General features: G+C 51.2%; 2 protein-coding genes across 9 annotated transcripts; both read right to left on the reverse strand.

Annotated features, from left to right (window-relative positions):
- Positions 1 to 797: 797 nt before the first annotated feature.
- LOC134053326 (gasdermin-A-like) lies at positions 798 to 5,217 on the reverse strand. Of its 4 annotated transcripts, none has more exons than XR_009933940.1 (9): positions 4,693 to 5,217; positions 4,341 to 4,536; positions 3,757 to 4,088; positions 3,224 to 3,325; positions 2,826 to 2,980; positions 2,485 to 2,632; positions 1,720 to 1,793; positions 1,015 to 1,584; positions 798 to 892 (listed from the first exon to the last, which is right to left on the reverse strand). XR_009933940.1 is itself a non-coding variant. In XM_062508291.1 (9 exons), the coding sequence occupies exons 1-9, from the start codon at positions 4,910 to 4,912 to the stop codon at positions 1,348 to 1,350; spliced, it is 1,392 nt and encodes a 463-aa protein (XP_062364275.1). In that variant the 5' UTR covers positions 4,913 to 4,981; the 3' UTR covers positions 912 to 1,347. The 4 variants fall into 4 exon arrangements, 3 of the variants coding, with proteins under 3 accessions (XP_062364275.1, XP_062364273.1, XP_062364274.1); XM_062508291.1 differs by lacking the exon at positions 798 to 892 and having other exon boundaries at positions 912 to 1,584; positions 3,757 to 3,850; positions 3,923 to 4,088; positions 4,693 to 4,981; XM_062508289.1 differs by lacking the exon at positions 798 to 892 and having other exon boundaries at positions 912 to 1,584.
- Positions 5,218 to 6,907: 1,690 nt separating this feature from the next.
- ORMDL3 (ORMDL sphingolipid biosynthesis regulator 3) lies at positions 6,908 to 16,495 on the reverse strand. Of its 5 annotated transcripts, XM_062508342.1 has the most exons (5): positions 16,411 to 16,465; positions 14,170 to 14,301; positions 12,289 to 12,489; positions 11,003 to 11,154; positions 6,908 to 10,874 (listed from the first exon to the last, which is right to left on the reverse strand). In XM_062508342.1, exons 2-5 carry the CDS (start codon positions 14,284 to 14,286, stop codon positions 10,739 to 10,741), a joined length of 606 nt encoding a protein of 201 aa, XP_062364326.1. In that variant the 5' UTR covers positions 14,287 to 14,301; positions 16,411 to 16,465; the 3' UTR covers positions 6,908 to 10,738. The 5 variants fall into 5 exon arrangements, with proteins under 5 accessions (XP_062364326.1, XP_062364327.1, XP_062364325.1 ...); XM_062508343.1 differs by lacking the exon at positions 14,170 to 14,301 and having other exon boundaries at positions 16,411 to 16,495; XM_062508341.1 differs by lacking the exon at positions 16,411 to 16,465 and having other exon boundaries at positions 14,170 to 16,188.
- Between the last annotated feature and the right edge of the window lie 3,113 nt (positions 16,496 to 19,608).

Here is a 19,608-nt window from a genome sequence, read left to right on the forward strand (position 1 = left end):
CTGGGATTTCTACAGATGTAGGAGATGTAAGACCATGCCTGGAAGTCTCCCAGACCAGACAGGACAGAAACATGTTCCTGCCTCTGGCAGCAGGTGGGACTGGATGGGCTTTAAATCTCTTCAACCCAAACCATTCCATCATTGCATGATTCAACTTATAGAGCCAGGTAATGCTGATGTTCTCTGACAGATGGAGAAATGGACTCAGGAGGGGACACTGGCAAGAAATTCCTCCCTGTAAGGCTGGTCAGGCCCTGGCATAGGTTGCCCAGAGAAACTGTGGCTGCCCCATCCCTGGCAGTGTCCAAGGACAGGTTGGATGGGGCTTGGAGCAAGCTGGGATAGTGCAAAGGTGTCCCTGCCCATGGCAGGGGCTGGAAGTGGATGAGTCGTAAGGTGCCTTCCAACCTGAGCCATTCCATGTTTCCCATAGTCATTGCCATGCTTGTATGACAGCAAAAGCCATCCATGTGAAGATTCCAGGACTCAAGTGCATGTTTTTACATGAACACTTCACTTCTATTAGTCTCTCTTAGAAGTCTGTAAAAAGGAGTAATCAAAATATCCACACTTTATTTTAGAAAATTCTTTATGTGAGACTGCTGTGTCCACATCAAGGACCCTTATTTCTGGTGCAGCTTCAATCCTGAGTTTGACGGTTGTGCCGTGGGACCGAAAAGACACAAAAATAAGAAATTGCCTTTGAAAACACCCAATTGCTTAGCAAGAAGCTGCTCTTTATTTATAAAGTGATAATGAGAGTTTTTGTAGTGTTGCTGTGAAGCGCTGCCCGTGTCCCTCAAGCAACGCAGGGAGATAGGACCCGAGAGGTGTCAGTGAAACGTCTGGGATTTCCCCACCTTCCTGGCACCAGCAGTTCATGGAGTCCCCGCTGAAGCAGAGAGGAACCAGGGTAAGTGAATCACTGCTCATGTTTTCCTTTGGCTTTCGTTTCCTCTGAACTTCCCCTTTTCCTTTGCATTCCCCTAGCCTTGCCATTCCCTTTACCATTACCTTTCCCATTCCATATCCATTTATTGATTGCAGAAGCAGCAGCAGCATTTTGAGGGAAGCAGGATTACATGAGGCACCAGTGGCAGGCCTGGGATTCTTTGAGCTTGTGGATTTTCCTGTTGTGCCTCAGTGTTCTTGGGGAGATGGACAGACACATTCACTTTGATATCCAGCCTATCATAGCATCAATAATCAATTTTCAGCCTTAAATTTGCTTTTCCCAGCCAAAGCAGCCTTCAGCAATAACAAGGATACTGGGAGAGAAACCTGGTTGGTTAGCAGAAATTTCCTGATGCTTTACAGAGGGTTTCCCTGGACAGGGTCCAGTGTCTCCTACTTGGAGCAGCTCAGGAGCCTGAGGGCATACAGGGCCACAAACAAGGCTGCCACAGATTCCAAGGGTTCATCCCTAGAGACAGCTGATCCATCTTCCTGGAGCTGCACTCCACTCAGCTCCACCAGTTCCATGGTTAAAATCTGCTCCTCCTTGTGTGGGAAGGAGAGCAACCTGGCATCCACATGGAAATGACACATCCTATCCTCCAGGTCATGATTCAGAAGGTGTGCAACCTTTAAACAGCAATACAAAAGGCAAAATCATGATTTTAATCAGTTTTCAAGTTGTGACATCACTATGGAGATGTTGTTAGAATTAAAATAATCTGTGCCCCCTTGATAAGAGCCAAGTGTGATGTGTGTTCTCACCAGGTTCAGCTGTTGGGACAGAATCTTCCTTTCCAAGGATTCCAGCAGCAGCAGCAGCTGATCGTCCATTAACTCTGCAGAAATAAACTGGGTTTGGGTCCAAAACGTCACACCAAGGTTGGTAATGGGATGGGACTTGAGAGCAGGATGGGAGAGAATAAAGAGGAGGGGAAAGGTGATAATTTCTTACAGAAAATGCTCATTTGGTCAAAGGTTGTTTGGATGTTTTAATGGAACTGATTAGTGCAGCCTCACTGTGAGAGTGATCTGACTGTTACTCGCAGAATCATGGAATATGGAGTTGGAAGGGATCCACAAGGATAATTGAAATGCAGCACCTGTCCCTGCACAGGACAGCCCCAACAATCCCACTGTGTGCCTGAGCCATTTGTCCAAACACTCTGTGAGCCTTGGGGCTGTGAGCATTGCCTGGGGAGTCTGTTCAGTGCCTGAGCACCCTCTGGGATAAGAACCTTTCCCTGCTCTCCAACCTAACCCTCCCAGACACAGCTCCAGCCATTTGCTTGTGTCCTCTTGCTGGTCACAGAGCAGAGGTTGGAGCTGCCCTTTGGGCAGAAGCTGTGAGTGCACTTTGAGGGAGCAGGGAGCCCTGGATGGGTGTGGAGGGGATTTCTCTCCTCTCCCCTCCATGGGACTTGGATTCCAGTTGGGGAGGAGGAGGAGTGAGAGAGGAAGGCAGGAGGGAATGGCAGCACTGGGAGTCATCCCTGCCTTGATTTCCCTCCCAAAGTCCCAAAGCCTCACCATGCAAAGCATCAAGGATGTAGGTGATTCCTTCTGCCAGCAGGAGACAATGTCCTGGAGAATGCTGGAAGGTGCTGAACAGGTCTTTTAAGTCTGGGCTCTCAGTTTTCAGCTCATAACCATCATTTTGCTCAGGAATATCTTCCATCTGTGGGAAGAAGGGAAAGAAATGTCAGGATCTGAGGGCAGAGGCTGCTGCTTGTCCAGTACAAGAGCTGTGCTGAGTGAGAGAATTTTGGATGGACAGTTTTGACACAGGGCAGGTGAGTCGTGGGGTGAGAGGTGTGGCCCTGGATGTGTCCGTATTTATAAATGTTGGCAGTAAGAAAATCTTGACTTACTTTCTGGCTGAGTTCTTGGAAGAGTTTTTTGTCTCTCATCACAGCTTTGATGGTGTTGAAGACAATGAGCAGGTGGTCAGGAGACAGTATGGGGAAAATTCTGCAGGAGTATTTAACTTCTCTCACCACTTTTCCTAATTTTCCTTGTGAGGGGCCTGCAAATCAAAAGGGTTCCTAATCTGTCACTTGAGTTCTAGTAGTTCATTAGCAGCTCTAAACCCGGAGTTTGAAACACTTGTATGAGGTTTTTTTAAGCTTTATAGAATTTGGGCATTTCTGATGTCTCAGAGAAGTGGGAAATGCATCATTCCAGGAGATTTGTTTTATGCTGCAAGATTTTATCTTACCTAAAGCAGGTAAATATTGTGCAAGTTGATGCTTTAAAATGCAGTTCTTACCATCAGCTACATAGCTTTGCCTTCTCACAGCTACAGAACCTTGAGATTGTGCAACTATAGCACCTTGCAGTCTCACAGTTCCTGCTCCAATATAATCCAGATCTGCAGCAGGATGAAAGGGACATTCATTGTTTTCTATACCAGCCTTCGCAGTTGTGGTCACCCACCCTGTTTTCTCCCCGGCTTTTCTCTTCTGAGTAGTAAAGGGGAAAAAAACCCCCAAAACTCTGTTCTATGTGCCATTCATTAACAGGAGCTCTGCAGCTCCTGAAATGTAGATCTGAGACTTCCTTCGTTCCTTTCTTTACTTAACCCTGCCCCCGCCCCCCCCCACCCCCACCCCGACCACTGAAAGAGCATCTTTGACCTTGCATGGGTTATCTGACCTTTCCCAGGTGATTTCTGTCCCTCCCACTGCCTCCACCTTTTTGCATACAAGCTGAGAGTGGCTCTGGTATGCAGTGATTCTTCCCAAAATGTTCTTTTTCTTGTGCACCTTTTCTGGAATGAAGGAAATTCTGGAAGTTACTTACCCCATGCTCCATCTCTAATGTGTAGTGGGATGGTCCTGAAGGCCAGGGTGCAGCCCTTGGGTATGACTATGGTTTGTTTGTTCTCCCTGGTGCCCTGGATAAAGAAAAGGACCGGTGAGAACACGAGGGTGCAGGTGTTAGGGAAGGAAGGAGGGAGAAGCCAAACCTTTGCACAGAGTGTAGCATAAAATCTGGCCTTCAAGCCCCCATCTATCTTGTTGGATTCCTTGTAGACAGTCTCCTCTGAGGCTTCAAGGATTTCAGTGACCACGTATAGATCGATGTCTGTTCTCTGTAGTTGTTGGATGAAGGAATGATCCATGTTTATTTCTCTAAAAGTGAAAAATTCAAGGCGGGTTTGGAGCACCAGGAGCATCTGAGGCAGCTGTGGGGGATAAGCCTGTAGAAGAGGAGGCTGGGGGAGGACCTTGTCACTCCATTCCCTGTCTAACCTGGCCTGGTTAGGGGAAGTTCATGCCCTAAGGTCTTAATCTTGATTTTAGACTGTTGAGAACCCATTGTTAATTTGGCATGGGTTGGAGGAGGGTGACTGGAGCATGTGTGCTCCCTTTGTCATTCCTTACCTTTCTCTTCTCAGTGCCTCCAGTGATTGCAGTGATACCCTCTTCTTCTGTGGTGTAATGGAAAACTCTTTGGACAAGGAGGCACCTCCTTGCAGATCTACACTTGCAGGGTCAAATGAAATGCTGAGACCTCCATCAGCTTGGTCAGCGCTGGTTTTTGTGAGTGTAAATTGGCTGGAATCTTCATGGAGAGGCTCTGAAATAATTCCATGTGTTATCTTAAACAAGATTACACAGACTCAGCACTGGAAGTACATCACAGATTTGAAAGCTGGTACTGTTCAGCATCAAATGCTTCAAAAACATTATCTATGGCATTTCATAAATTCATACTGATAAATTTGGGCTTTACCTGTGCTTTTCCCATCTTCTCCAGGCAGCAGCACATCATCCAGTGTGAACCCTGTCTGCTGGTAGTAGGGAGTTGGGTGGAACATGGTTTTTGGTTTTCTCTTTTTTTTCAGTAGATAGAGAGGCCTGAAGTGCTCATTGTATGCAATGCTCTCCACAGGGACCAATTCATTGCATGGATCCATTTGCTTTACGATGAATTTGGTGAGTTTTTTAAACATTCTGCTGTGGCTGAGGTTTTGAAGCAAAGCCGAGTGGGTTTGTGCCTTGGGAAAGAGGCAACACAAATTAAGCCAAATTGGCTGGAATTATAGCACAGTATCACAGAATGAACTAGGTTGGAAAAGGCCTTTGAGATCATCTATTCCAACCTATGACCTAACACTTCCTCATCAGCTAAATCATGGTGCTGAGTGCCATGTCCTGTCTTTTTAAAAACATGCCCAAGGATGATTACTCCACTACCTCTCTGAGAAGACAATCCTAGTGACCAATCACTCTTTCAGTGAAGAATTTTTTCCTAATATCTGTGTTATACTTCCCCTTGCTCAGCTTAATCAGGACATTGTAACAAAGTGTTACTTTAATTATTAAGAAGTTTTCAAAATAATGACTGATATTACCCAGGTGCACAAGTTGTACAGGGTTGTTACAGGGAGTGTTTGGAGAGGAAGCAGTAGGGGCTGTGGGTTGTTTGGCCTCGTCCGTCTTTGCTGGTGAACTCCAGTTATGGTGCAGAGAGATCACAGCTAGCACATTCTGAGGATTCCAATTTTAGGGGCAAATGTGCCCCAAAATAAGGAAAAATCAACCCAGTCCAGCTCCTTGGGCAGACCCTGTTGGTCTGCAGGGGAAAGCTGGTGTTTGAGGGCGAGAAAGAAATCCCTGTTTGTTTGCTGACACAGCTTGTTTTTATCAAAATTTCAGTTTAGCTTTTCAGGTGTTTTATGTGAAGGAACTGGGAAGGGGAAATTGAGCAATCCCGAGTGGTTTGGGCAGGAAGGGACTATAAGGCTTATCCCATTCCTCTCCCTAACATTGTGAGGGACACCTTCCACTCTCCCAGGTTGTTCCAAGCCCCATTCAGCCTGGCCTTGGGCACTACCAGGGATGTGGGCTGGCTGGTGCCAATGCCTGAGCACCTTCACACAAAGGAATTACTTCCCAATATCCCATCTAACCCTACTTTCTTTCCATATGAATAATTCCAAAGACAAATAGCTTTGTGTGCTCAATGTTAGTACCACTTCCTGGTTCTTTCCTTTGGAAGTCTCCAAGAAGAGAGGAAAACTAAACAACAGCACTGACAGATAGAGCTCCCACCAACCCTCTCCTGTACCCAAAGCTCTGGGATAATGTACTTGCCTGTTTGTGGGGTGGGGGGTGTGCAGAGCAGACCACGGGGCTGCCAAGGTGATGTGAACTCTGGAGAGCAGCAGGACTGGGTGAAGTTCTCTGGCTCTCTACCAAAGGAGTGGAAGTGTTTGCTAAGTATGGGAATGGTGAGTTGCACAAGAAGCTCCCCACAAACCCAGAGCAAAGAGTAAATTAATTTCTCTTACCTTGCTGACAGTAGGCTCCCTGAAACAACTCCTGGACAGGAGCAGCATTAGATCCAATCCTTGCTGCCAGATCTCTGGCTGTTCACACTAGATTTATTGTAGCTCAGAGTTATTCCCAACTTTTTTTATTTACCATCTGCCTCCCCTGTGTTTATTTTCCTCCACATGGATGTTACTTGTGTAACTCTTCCTTGAGCAGAGTCTATTACATGGACTTTTGATAATGCGAAATTCTACAGATGTAGGAGATGTAAGCCCATGCCTGGAAGTCTCCCAGACCAGACAGGACAGAAACATGTTCCTGCCTCTGGCAGCAGGTGGGACTGGATGGGCTTTAAGTCTCTTCAACCCAAACCATTGCATCATAGCATGATACAACTTTATAGAGCCAGGTAATGTTGCTCCTCTTTTACAAATGGAGAAATGGACTCAGGAGGGGATATTGGCAAGAAATTCCTCCCTGTGAGGCTTGGTCAGGCCTTGGCACAGGTTACCCAGAGGGAGAGTGGAAGGTGTCCCTGCCCATGGCAGGAGGCAGGAATGGAAGATCCTTAAGGTGCTTTCCATCACACGGCAGTCTATGTTTCCTGTAGTCATTCCCATGCTTGTATGACAGCAAAAGCCATCTACGTGAATATTCCAGGAGGCAAGTGCAACTTTTTACCTGAATACTTCACTTTTATTAGTCTCTCTTAGAATACTGTACAAAGGAGTAATAAAAATATTCACACTTTATTTTAGAAAGTTCTCTACATGAGACTCCACAGCAAAAAGAAGGCCATGGGAAAAAAGCCCTAAAACTTTGTACAGAACATTCCTTTAAAAAACCCTCCCAACTAATTCAGCTGATTTAACTGATCCAAGGAGGATATGGACACACCAACACTCACATGCTTAAAAGATATTCTAGGCAATACTAAAGCAACATAAGTCACAAGGAAGAATATTAATGTGTTAACCCACTGCTGTCCCCTGCTCGAGGGCCAGTACCGAGCTTTTAAAAACAACCCAAAATTGAACAGTGATTCAAACATAAAAGTACTTGAGAATTAGTAGCCCTCCATTTAGTTTATTCTAGAGGCTTTTTCCTGCAAAGGTTTGGACTGTTTGCCAGGCTGGTAGTTCTGTGAAATGACTCCCAGGTCAGGATCCCTGATTCAGGAGCACCGGGCTGGGAGGACTTGCTGGTTTTGAGTGCCCTGGAGCAGGGGCTGCTGTAACGCCCCACGTGGATACGTGCGTGGTGCTGACAGTGGCTGAGGAGGCTTTGCCAAGTACAAGATGGGACAGGCTGCTGCCAGTTCCTGAGAAGGCTTCCAACCTTTCAAAAGCTTTTCTTTCATTGCAGAACAAAACAGAAAATACCTTCTTACCAGGATTTGTTTCTCCATCACAGGAAAGTTAATCTCTCCAGGTAGGGACTTGTCCTGATTATGATACAGGACAAGTGTGAGAGTAAATCTGTCAGATGTAATGTAATCAGAATCCCATTTACAATCAGTAGCAATCAATTATCTCCTCCATGCAGGCACCTGGGGAAAACTCCACTCAAAGAAGTTCTGCTCACGTTTCATTTATCCTCCCACAATGTGGCTTCACCCCTCATCTCTCCCCTGCCAGGACACATCTGCCCACCCCTCAGACTGCTCATGCTGTCCTTTCACTTCAGAGTGCATCAGGTACAGCCAGGAATTGTTGTTTAATTATAATTAATTTCCTGCTTTTTATTTTTGATTGATCCTGACACCTACCCTTAAGTTGGGATCTTAAGGAAGATGCTATCCTAAGTGTAATTGTTCAAATACTTATTAATCATGCATAGATACTTAACTTACCATAACAGAACATGAAATCTTTTTTCAACTCACTTCTATCCATATTTCTTCTGTTTCCGTTTATGTTTCCCTTGATTGCATTAACTGAGTACAAGTTAATCTCAGTTATTCCATGGAAAAATGCTGCACCTGTGTTGTGAAGTGTCACATGACTCTGGCATTGGCCGTTTTGATCATTTGTGTGAAGGAGAGAAATCAAAAGAATGTTTACTTTTGTTGCTAGGCAGAGTCTTAATTACAAGTTTAGGGCTTTAGGCATTAGAATCTGCTTGTTTGATAAATTTATAATCCCATTCTGCATCCTAGTTGATCTTTAATTTAAGGAAACAGGTTCAGATGTCCATAGTGTCAGTGACCACACAAGTGTTCAAACCCACAGCTGTGTTAATGCCTTCAGGGAGACTCTGGGAATTCCTGTATCTCATAAGAAAAAAAGCTGATCATTTCAATTCATAATTATTCTAAATTTACAAATCTGTGATGTGCATATGCTTAGAAATACCCAGCATATGTCTGTCTGTGAGGAGCCATGTTTGAAAGCATCTAGAGGCTGTTTCTGTTGCAAAAAAAGATGTCTTTCCCATGTTTTTTATGACAATAATTAGTTTTCTTTAATTTCCCCTGGAGATGGAAGTGGTGTCTGGGCAGACAGGTCTGTTCAGCACCACAATCAGCATTTCAGGTCCAGCCTCAGCCACCCTGTCAGGACCTGCCCCTCCTTGGAGCAGCCTCTTCTGCAGGATTACTGCTCATGTCTGTGTATTTCCCAGCTGATTGATGAAATATCTCTATTTTTATCACAATTATCATTGTCTAGTAGCCTAAAGAGCCGATTAGGGTAGAGAGTACCTCAGCTAAAGCAGCAGCTCATCTGTCCTAGGTTTGAAGGCTTAAACTGCCCATCAAGGAAACTGCACATCTGCCAATACCCTGGAGTCTCCAGCCAGACACTCTTCTCCTACCTGCTTGAAAACTTTCTTTTCACTTGGATTTCCACTTTTCAAACACATTAGGGAATGATTCTCCCTGCATTCCAGCAGCCCTCTGAGGTACACTCCATGTTTTCCCTTCCCTGTAGCAGTGCCATAGGAAGTCTGAGAGAGAAGTGAAGCAACTTGCCTAAAATTATGCATGGAATAGTAACAGATCTGAAATTCCCCCTTCCATGTCCTATGCTCAGACCATCCAAAACCTCAACACTCCATCATGACCTCTAAAGCTGGATTTGCTACTGCAGGGACAAAAAAAAAGTCAGATTTAAAAGACTTATACCATTGTCAAAAAGGTGAGACAATATAAGCACTAAGACAACAAAAATACAGGTATTTGTGGGGTTACAAGGGAAGAGTGAGGGAAAACACATTCCATCTGGAACACAACCCAAAGGAAAAATCAGGTCTTTCTGATTTTCAGTAAAACAGTAAAAGCTGTCTCAGCCAGGAAACCTAAACCTCCTTTATTTAGGTGGTAACTTAAGAGGAAAAAGACTCGATTTTGTTCCTCTGTGAAAGGATCTATTATCACTGACCAACTGACTCCTTCTGTTGGTCACTTCATCTGCTGCTGGTGCTGCTGCTTATACAGCCCTTGGGCATGGAGCTGAGGGACAGATTTCCAGGTAAGCCAGAAATCCAACCCTTGAGTCTGTGGAGAAATGGCAAATCCCAGTCAATTGCACTTAAGCAACCAAAGAGCTGAAGTGAGAAGAATTCCAAGTCAAGGACGGCTGTATGCTTGATTAGAGCAATCAGCCCTCCTCCTGTACCTGCCCATTGTCAGCTTCTCCCACACCTGTCCACATCCATGTTCCAAGGAGCTCCATGGCATTTGTTGTCATTAAATTACTTGCCCCCAGGCCTTGATCCAAATGCCTACTGAGCCCCTGTGCACTTAAAAACAGCAATTTGGGGTGGGGAGAGAAGTTACCTGGGCAGATTTGGGTATAAACTGAAAATAACAAGCATGATTTAGGATTTATCCATCTTTTCCCTGGACCACATGGATGGTCCTGTAGGAAACCAAAAGTTTTGTCAAACTACAGGTCATTCCTTCCTGTGCTGTTTTTAGGAAAAGAATGTCCCATCTCAGTGGTGTCAATGACTGCAAAATAAGTATCTGTCATTCACTTCTCCCTCCCACTTCCCACCTAAAATGAAATCGGACCTCAAAACAATCCAGTCCTGGGAAAGTCTGGCTGTATCCCTTTGGATTTCCCTCACATTCTGCTCAAAGCACCCAGCTTCAGGAAGGGAAATGTATTTTAAAGTGCATTTACCACAGCCATAGTACCAGCACTAAAAGCTTTTCCCCTCATCCCTATCCTCGACATTCCATGTCTGGAATAGATGAGACTCTTCCCAGAATTCATCCTTGTTGTACCTCAAAGTCTCAGTGGTTTTGCATCTATTGATGACCCTGGGATAAGGAAAATCCGGTGTTGCGCATCCTGCTCCGCACTAAACTCTACTCTGGAGCTGGTTTGGATGTATTGGGCACGAGGATCCAGCATGCGGAATGTGTCTGTTGGGATCTGCGTTTAAACAGCCGCTCTGAAACCACATCCCAGTCTGCGTGGGGAGAGGAAATGGGGCTGGAGGGAAGGAACCCCCCCTTTGCCCTGCTCCTCCGCCATCCGCTCTGGTCATGCCGCTCAGTACTTGTTGATCCCAAAGATCCGGACTCCGTGGAACTGAGGCAGTTTGGGGATCAGGACGCTCATGAGGGAGATGGTGTTGATGATGAAGTGTATCCGGTCGTACTTGGTGTAAAAGCTGGTTAGAAAATACCTGGAAGGGGAGGGTAGGAACAGAGGGAGAGGTAAACTGAGCTGTGGTATTCCATGTGTTTGTCTCCCAGGACAGAACACAGACGGGTACTGAGACATGAGGCAGCTCAGCCACCCCAGAATACTCACAGGACGATGGGCATGATGGTGAGGAACTTGCGGGAAGCCGTGAACTGGACTCCATAATCCATCTGCTCCCAGTGTGTGAGCAGCCGGGCCTTGCCCTGGTCCGGGGTCTCGAAGGGGGTTCCCTTCACGGTGTGCAGGAAGATGTACATGCTCTGCAGGACACACAACGTGAGGCACACGAGGCCCTGCATTCCAAAAACCCCGGGTGCTTGCACCCCCGCGCCGTTCCACTAGAGGGATGCGGCAGCTGCTGGAAAACCCAGAGCGGCCACGGAAGCAGGGAAAGGAGAGTTGGGAAAGGCCGGGGCAGCTGGGCTGCTCCACGCCAGGCCACTCGCTCGGCTCCTGGGTGTGAGCCAAGGAGGCGGCGGCAAGATTACAGCCCTGGGATCTCTGCGATCGGGAGATTAGCGCCTGCCTGCTGCAGCACGGCAGAAGGCTCCCCGAAAACGTGCTGGGGAGGAGGTCTGTCACCCCCTGATTACCAGGGGAACACGAGTCACAAACATTCCAACTACACCACAGCTCCGAACCACAGCCACTCCTGGCCTTTAAATTCCTTCTTGTCCCCAGAACCTAAAGCTACCAGGGAAGATGGATGAGAAGCCAGCAGCTCCAGTCTGGGGGTTTGTGATTGTTTACCCCTGAGCAGCTCCGGTTTGGGCATTTGTGGAGGTTTTTATCCCTCACTAGTAATGACATATAATGAGGGTCCTCAATCCGTGTAATTTCTGTCTCTGGAACATTCCCAGGCTGAGATATTCTTTAAAATAAAACGTACACAATCAGTCGCTCCATCGCTGAAGTTTTTTGTCCCCTGTGCCCAAGGGGACCTATTTGAGGACTTGATATTCAGAGGGAGGAATCAGTTCCTGGACTAATCTTTTACTTTAAGCAGAACAAAATCTGGGAGTTAATCTTGTTTTTTTCTTAACTCTCCCGAGGCCAAATCAGGTTTTACCAAACCCAGTGATGTCTTGCTATTGTCTGGGGCCTCCCACAGACCCCTTTGAGAAGTAGATATGACAAAGGACTTGCCCTACAGGAAATGAATCCATGTCCCCTCTGAGCAGCCTCACCAGGTGTTGCTGCCTCACCTGTACCGGGCTGAATTTAAATCCATGACCCAAAGGCACCAGTACAGGCTGAGGGCTGGAGATTGAGCAACACACCGGCATCTTTGGAAACACAAAGGAATTGTTTCAACAGGAATCTCAGCAGATTGCTCCCAGCAACAGCTGTGCCAAGGTTCCCCATATGCGCCCCAGGCCACGGCGCTCCCTTACCAGGTTGTGGATGATGTTGGTGAGAGTCCAGACCACGGGGACGCTGAAGAATGGGATGCTCAGGAGCACGACGTGCAGCAGCCCGATGCCCAGCACATAGGACAGCCAGATGCCACGGCTGTTCATGACCCTGGTGTTGGGGTTCACCTCGCTGTGTGCCGTTCCCACATTCATCCTAGCTCTTATGGCTGACGGGAGCCCCTGGAACAGAAACACTGAGGTCAGACCCTGGATCCAAATTGCTCAGTGGGGCTGAGCACTGGCTGGCTATCAAGCAAACCCAAAATCTGCTGTTTGCTATAAAAATCCCAAGTCAGTTCCCTCCTCTGCCCCTCGCTATTGCCATTCTTAGAGCTGACGTTGCTAACTCCGGGAGTGGTTGAGATTTGGGAATTATGTGTAGGAAGCTTGTCTGTGACAGAAGGTTCTTGTGATTTGAGATGTTTTCCTGGAGCTGAGGTGTTGAGGTTCAATCCCACAATTTCCTGACAAAACTCAAACCAATACTTTTAAGCACTTTTAAATGCTTATCTCAGTGTTAATCATGGAAACACACAGCATGGGAAGCTTCCTGCATGTTTATGGAATCAGCATGCCTTAAACACGGGAAGAGAACAGAATATTTGCAGAGGAAAGGCTCTGTATCAACAGATCTCCTAATTAATTTAACTAAATTATCAGGGTTCTGCACAGCTCAGGAGGTTTGCTGGTCTCCTACTCTGGCTCACGTGTTTTGCCTTCAGATTTAAGATATACAGAGGGGGAAAAAATAGGAATAAAAAAAATTGCCCCCCAGGGAAGGAATGAAATTCGTCTTGTGGAATGTAAAAAGGGAGAGATAACAGCACAAAGTGCCTTGGGAGGATCTTTCAGGAGGAAGAACTGTGGAGGAGTTAGCCCTTCCCCTACCTGGAAAGAACAACTGCCATGTAGGAGGAGAACAAAGATGGTTTTCTGGACAATGCCAGGAAGGAGAGGAAGCAAGAGAGTGTCACCCTCTCAACGCAAGTCCTTGGAGTGGTGTGCCTGAGACAGTGAAGGTACTAAGTGGCTTTCTGGACTGACACTGTGCCAGTGGCAGCAAGAGAGCTCTGGCTGAGTGGTATCCAGGGAATACAGCACAAACTAAACCCACTGTAAAGCTGAATGTCTTCACACCGAGATTAGGGAAATGCTTATGTAAAATCATCTTTGTATCCCAAGGAAGAGGAGTTTGATGAGATGATCCACTTCATCCTCCTTGGCTACAGCACCTCACAGTGAAGGCTGTTTCCTGATGTCTGGCCTCTTGGCTTTGCTGTTGCTTCCCACAGCTGGAAGCTGTGTTGCTGTTCCCTCCAGCTCTCTGGAGGCGAGCCCGAGCCAGATCCAACATCACACTCTCCTCACTGCCAGCTGTTCCCAGCTCCCTTGTGCAGTGCTGAGCCTGCCTTGTCTCAGGAGCTGGCACTGTCCCCGCTTCTGCCCAGGGCTGGGACATGCAGCCAGCTCCACTCCACAGCTCTTGGAATGCTCCAAGTAACTCTCAAACCTCTTCCATGCACACAGGCAGCTGTGGCTGCAGATCCTCACCTCAGTCTATCATACCTGGAGAAGGATTTTGTTTCCAGGAAAAAAGCTGCAGGTCTCTGGGGTGCTCACTCCCTTGCTGCCCACCTCCCGCTCACCAGCTTGTGGAAATTCCAGAGGAAAGTCCAAAGTTTGGTTTGGAAACAGGACTGGGAGCCAGAGTTCAGAGCTTCACTCCTGGCAGAGGGAGCAGCTCTGTCCTAAACCTGCTACAGTTCCCAAGGGCTCTCAGAAAGGAAACTGGGAGCTGGGATGAAGCATAAATGAGTCAAAAAGAGTCAGATTTTTACAACAAAAAGCAAAACACCTTACGGAATATGTAAACAGGAGTGCTGAGTGCCAGACATGGGAAATAGTTCTCCTGGATGTTGGGTGAACACTGTTCCTGGGAGGAGCTGGAGAAAATGAGCAGAGGTGTAGGAAAAACATGACCTGCAAGGACAGCTGGAAGGAAATGGGTTTGTTTAGTCTGGAGGATGCTGGAGACAGGCGTGAGGAACAGTTGGATGCTCCACAGAGAGCTGTGTCTGTGGGATTCCAGCTGTGCAGCAGCAGGAACCACATGGCTGGGTCTTGGAGTGAGACGGGGGTGCAGGAGGAGGGATGTGGGAAGGGACTGCCCACAGAAAGGGATCCATGCTCTTTCTGGAGGCCTTAAAACTAGTTTCATCAACAGTTAAAAACCTACTCTCCAGGAATCTTTCCTGACACTGTTATCCAAGGGCTGTGGAAGCTCCCTGTGGTCAGAGGTGCACAATGGGTGGTGCTGTGGAATTTCCAACCATAAGTGTAACTTCCAGAAGCTAAGGAGCAGCTTGGACTTGGTCTCCTCTGCATACGAGGGCAATTGCAGACCCACAGCTGGGTGGGAAAGGGCCCAACTTGGAAGCTGTATGTGAAGCAAATCTCCTTTCTGTGCCTCAGTTTTCCTTCCTTGTAAAATTAAGAATTACAGGGGTGGGATACTGGAACATACAAGAGGTTAATTCATTCTTGCATGAGATACAGACACACCAAGTACTCACTACTACAATGAGGGTGATTCCACGTCTCTAAGTCTGTCCTTCCCCACCTTAAATATTTCACCAGCTCTGCCCTGGGCTCTGCAGCCCTTGGCCCAGCTCTCCCAAATTTCTTATTGCACAAGCCTGGTGAGGGCACATGAGCTCCCAGAGCTCTGTCCCTACCCCCATCCCACATCCCATGTTTGCTTTCTAATTCCATACCCGGATTTGTTCACCTGCAGGACAACAAGGCACAGCCCACCATGGGAAGGACTCCAGCCCCCTCTTCCCAGAGCAGCTGCTGCCAGGCTCTGCTTTCCCACTCTTTTTTTTGTGACAGAAAAGCCTGAATGTTGCACCAGGCTGAGGGTGAAGGTCAGGGCTGTGCTGACATTGGACAGTGGCCATCCAAGGAGGGGAAAAGTCAGAGCTGTGGCCAGTGGCAAAGGGCACAATGTAGCAGTGGAGCTGACCCCTCTCTCTGCCTCATCCTGCCTGTCCTGCTCCCTATCCAGGAGCAGCTCCTTCCTCAGCTTTGTCCCCAGAGGAGTGTGACCACCATCTGTTCCTGGTCCCTTGCTTAACGCTTGGACTTGATGATCTTAAAGGCCTTTTCCATCCTGAATAAATGATCCTATGATTTGGCAGTGCTGTCACCCTTCCCCAGGGATTTCAGGATCATGCTCTGATCCTCGAACCCTGCTGCAGGATCTTCACAGGTCTGGTGAGGGAAGGAGAGCTCAGGTGCTTATCTTGATCTTTAGTGTTCCCAGACTCTGCAGGCGATGATGATCCCACGGATCACAGGTTCCAATCTCTAGCAGCAACAGCTGCCACCTCCCAAACAAATCCTTTAAACCCTTATTTGCCGCTGGCAACGGATGAACCAGAGCACGGAGGACATGGGGGACTCTGGTGAACTGGGCTGTGCTGGGAGGCGGGTGCTGGGTGAGAGGTGAGACTGGGAACACGCACCGTGTCCCTCCAGCTCGGGGCCGTGTTGGACGTGTCTAAACCCCAGCTCTGCTCGGTTCCTCCTCGCCGGGCCCGGGGCTGCCAGAGTCCCGGAGGGGACACGGGAAACACCGGGAACACGGGGACGAGGACACGCGTGAGCCGCCCCAGCTGAGGGCGGGGATCCTGCCCCCTCGGCCTTTCCTAGTGGATTTAATGGGAGATCTTGGACACGAAGAGAAGGCCGGGGTTGGACTCCTCAGGGCTCAGGTGGGGTCCCAGACCCCACTTTCCTCCCCGCTTCCCCGGGACGGAACGGTGTCCCGGGAGGCCGGGGCAGAACCCTCTCCCGGCCGGGCTCTGCACAGCGCGACCCCACAGTGGGGACCCGCACTTCCTAACTAGGACCCCCCACTCCCACCCACCACTTCCCAGCTCCATCCCACCACCCGCTTCTCTCTTTTGGGGTGTTTTCCTTTCGGGCCGGGCCCATGCGAGGCACCTTCCTCCGACCTCGTCGCGGGGCTCCGCCGCCACCGTCCCCGGGGAGGGCTGAGCCCCCCGGTCCCGCCCCGCACCCCCGGCCCGCGCTCACCGCTCCCGTCCGGTCCGGCCCGGCTCGGCTCGGCGGGGCCGGCGCTCGCTCCGCCGCGCTCCCGGTGCTCTCCCGGTGCGCTCCCGGCGGCCCCTCGGCCCGCCCCGCCGCGGCACGCCGGGAGCTGTAGTCCGGCAGCAGCGGGGGAGGCGGAGCCGCCATGGGAACCGGCGGGAGCGGATCCGGGAAGGGGATCGGGGGCTGCATCGACCCCCGCTCCGCTCACAGGGGGCCCCAGACCTGTCTGGGTGCGTCCAACCTACTCGGGGAGGGTGGGCTGCCCGACCCCCGCTTTTTTCCCCTGGGGGAACACTGGGGCAGCTTCCCGAAGGAGCTGTGGTTGCCCCGTCCCTGGAAGTCCTCGAGGACGGGTTGAACGGGGACTGGAGCGATCTAGGATACTGGAATCTCTCCCTGCCCATGACGGAGGGTGGGACTAGTTGGTTTTTAAAGTTCCTTCCCATCCGAACCACTCTGATTCCGTGATAGCGTGTAAATCCCAGCAGCAGCATTGTGCAGACAGCCCGGGCAGGCCAGCAGCGCTGCAGGACACCCGGCCAAGGTCGGGGCCGGGAGCGAGCGCAGGATTCCAGCGCTGGAGAGCGGGGGGGAGACCATCTGGCTCCGCTTTTGTTTGCACAACCATCAAAGCTCGACGCGTGGGGCTGGCACGGCCCACGGGTGCCGCAGCCATCTGTGCAGGGCTCCGTGTGTGCCTGCCTCCGCCTCTTCCAGCAGCGGAGGGGCAGCGCCGGAGCCGCTTTGGGCTGCAAACCCCCTGCCCGGAGCTGAACAGAGCCCCTGGCAGCGTGCGGAGCCCGAGCACGGTGCTCACGGCTGCCCGCGGCTCTGCCGGTGCCACTCCCAGCCCCCCGAGCTGGCACACACGTTTCACTCGGCACAGCCCGCGGTGGGTTTTAGTGTTGGCCCAGGTGGAGTCACACCGACCTCGAGGTTCCCTGAGTGCCCCTGTGCCTTCACGCTGAGCTGTGTGTCCTGACCCTGTCTGCATCCATCCAGCCAAATGAAGATGTAGACCCCACGGGCTGCCAGGGGCGGGGGCTGCCTGGGTGTCACATGCTGGCACCGTGTTTCTGGCAGGGCACGGGGTCACTTGCCGGAACCAGAGCTCAGCAATGTGTGCCTCCAGAGGCCTTTGGGGAAGGAGAGACACACATGTGGAGTAAAGCAGATGAAAAGCCACTGTTTGCCACGCTGTAGAGCCGCCTTGTCTCTGCCCCGGGACAGCTCTGTCTCTGTCCCGGGAGCTCCTCTGCGGTGCTCTCTTGGCAGGGCGCGGTGCGGGAATGCCGGCGTGCGGAGGCGGGGGATCCCACGGGATCCGGTCCTGCTTTGCAGGAGATCCACGCACGCACAGCAGGCTCTATTTTTATCCTGCTCCTGCCTGACTGAGCAGCTCTCTGCGCGGTGACATCTAATTTAGCAGCTTCCCCGCACCCCGCTGGCTCCGCACGTGAGGGGGAAGCACAATGCAGCAGCTATTTTTAAACTTCCATAAATATTCATCGCTCTCCGTGATGCAGCAGCCGCCGCTGCCGGTGGAGCGCGGGGGGGACCCGACCTGCTCCCTGGGCTCCACGCACCGCATTCACCCGCCCAGGGAACACCGGCACTGGGGGCGGAGGGATCCCTGGGGGGATCCGTCCCCATCCGCTCACCAGCAGCTGCACCCGCCTTCCTCCGTGCTCAGGGGGGCTGTTCCGGTGTGGATTCCTAGGCCTCGTTCGCTCCTAGTCCCAGCTGGTGCCGGGCCGTGCTCAGCTCCCGCTCTGCCGGCTGCCGGTCCCGCTGCCCGGTCGATGCTGGTTATATTTAGCTCCGTGGTGGCAGCGAGAAGCCGGTGCCAGCTATTTTTAGCCATCCTGCGGTGGGAAGGGTCCGCGTGGGTCGTGCTGCACTGCAGGTTTTGTGTTGGTGGGTGCCGTGTCCTCTACGTGGGACCCCTGGGGGGTGCAGCCCTGGGGTTGCTTCCGCTCCCGGGTCTGTGCCCGCTGCCGGGATCACCCTCCGCCTCTTTGGGTCCCAGCTCAGTCCTCCCCTGGCCCTGCCTGTCACCTTGGCCCCTCGGCCCCGTGGCGCGGCGGGTGGCTGTGTCACCAGAGCTGCCACATCCCAACATGCCCATCCCTGTTCCCACTGTGTGCACAGCTCCCGGAGGCACTGGGAATGGTGATGGACAGTACAGGGCTGCTCCCGGACGAAGAGATGACAGAGAATTGCTCAAGAGCACCAGCTGTGACTACCGGTTGCTGCCTGCCGGGCTCCCGGCAGCGTCCCGGGACAACCCTGCCCGGTGAGCCCGGCACCGGTCCAGTGTCGGTCTTGCCTACAGGCATGGAAACATCAAAAAGACGTCTAAGATCATCGACTCCTACCAATAAGCAAGCACTGCCACCTTCACCGCTGTGTCCCCAAGTACCACATCCACACGTTTTTTGAACACTTCCAGGGTGCCAGAGCCAGTAATGGCCTGCTCCCGGTGGAGCGCGGAGAGCTCCGGGGAGTGCGGGGGTCTCTGGGGAGGATCTATCCGCCGCCGTGTCTGGCTGCCGTCAGATTCCCTTTTCCTAATTGAGGCGAGATCCAGGCCAGGCGCCTCCTAAACGGTTTATCCTCCCGCAGCAGCGGGAGAACGTCAGTGCCCGGGACCGGGCTGTCCCGCCGCGAAGATCCGGGAGCGGAGCAGCGGGAGACGCATCCTCCCGGCAGCCCCGGGCCCGGTAACGGCGGCCGCTCTCCATGGTCCTGAGCCAGTCTCGCCGGTGCCCCGGTGAGGCGGGACCCCGAGTTACGGCCCATCCCGACGGCCCCCGGCCCGGAAAACTGAGGGCTGGGGTTGGGGACCCACTCCGGTTCCCCCGGATCTCGCTCCGCCCGGTGCCGCGGGTCGGGTTTCCCCGAGTAAGCGATGCCAGTGCGGGGAGAGTTGGGGGCGGGGGGCACCGTGACCCCGACGGAGTGGGAGTAGGATGTCCTGCTCCCCCTGATGATCTGGGGAGGGGATGAATGGATTCTTGGAGGGTTGCGGGGACAGAACCGGGGGGCGCCGAGGGCCCGGGAGTCTGGGCGGAACCGGGCGGTCTCCCACTGGAGCTAGGCAGGGACGCGGCGGGGCGGAAGCAATGGAGTGTCCCGGGACGCCCCGGCAGCAGCTGCCCTTGGCTCGGGGGTCTCGGC

The sequence above is a fragment of the Cinclus cinclus genome, chromosome 24 (assembly GCF_963662255.1).
Source record: "Cinclus cinclus chromosome 24, bCinCin1.1, whole genome shotgun sequence".
NCBI lineage: Eukaryota > Metazoa > Chordata > Aves > Passeriformes > Cinclidae > Cinclus > Cinclus cinclus.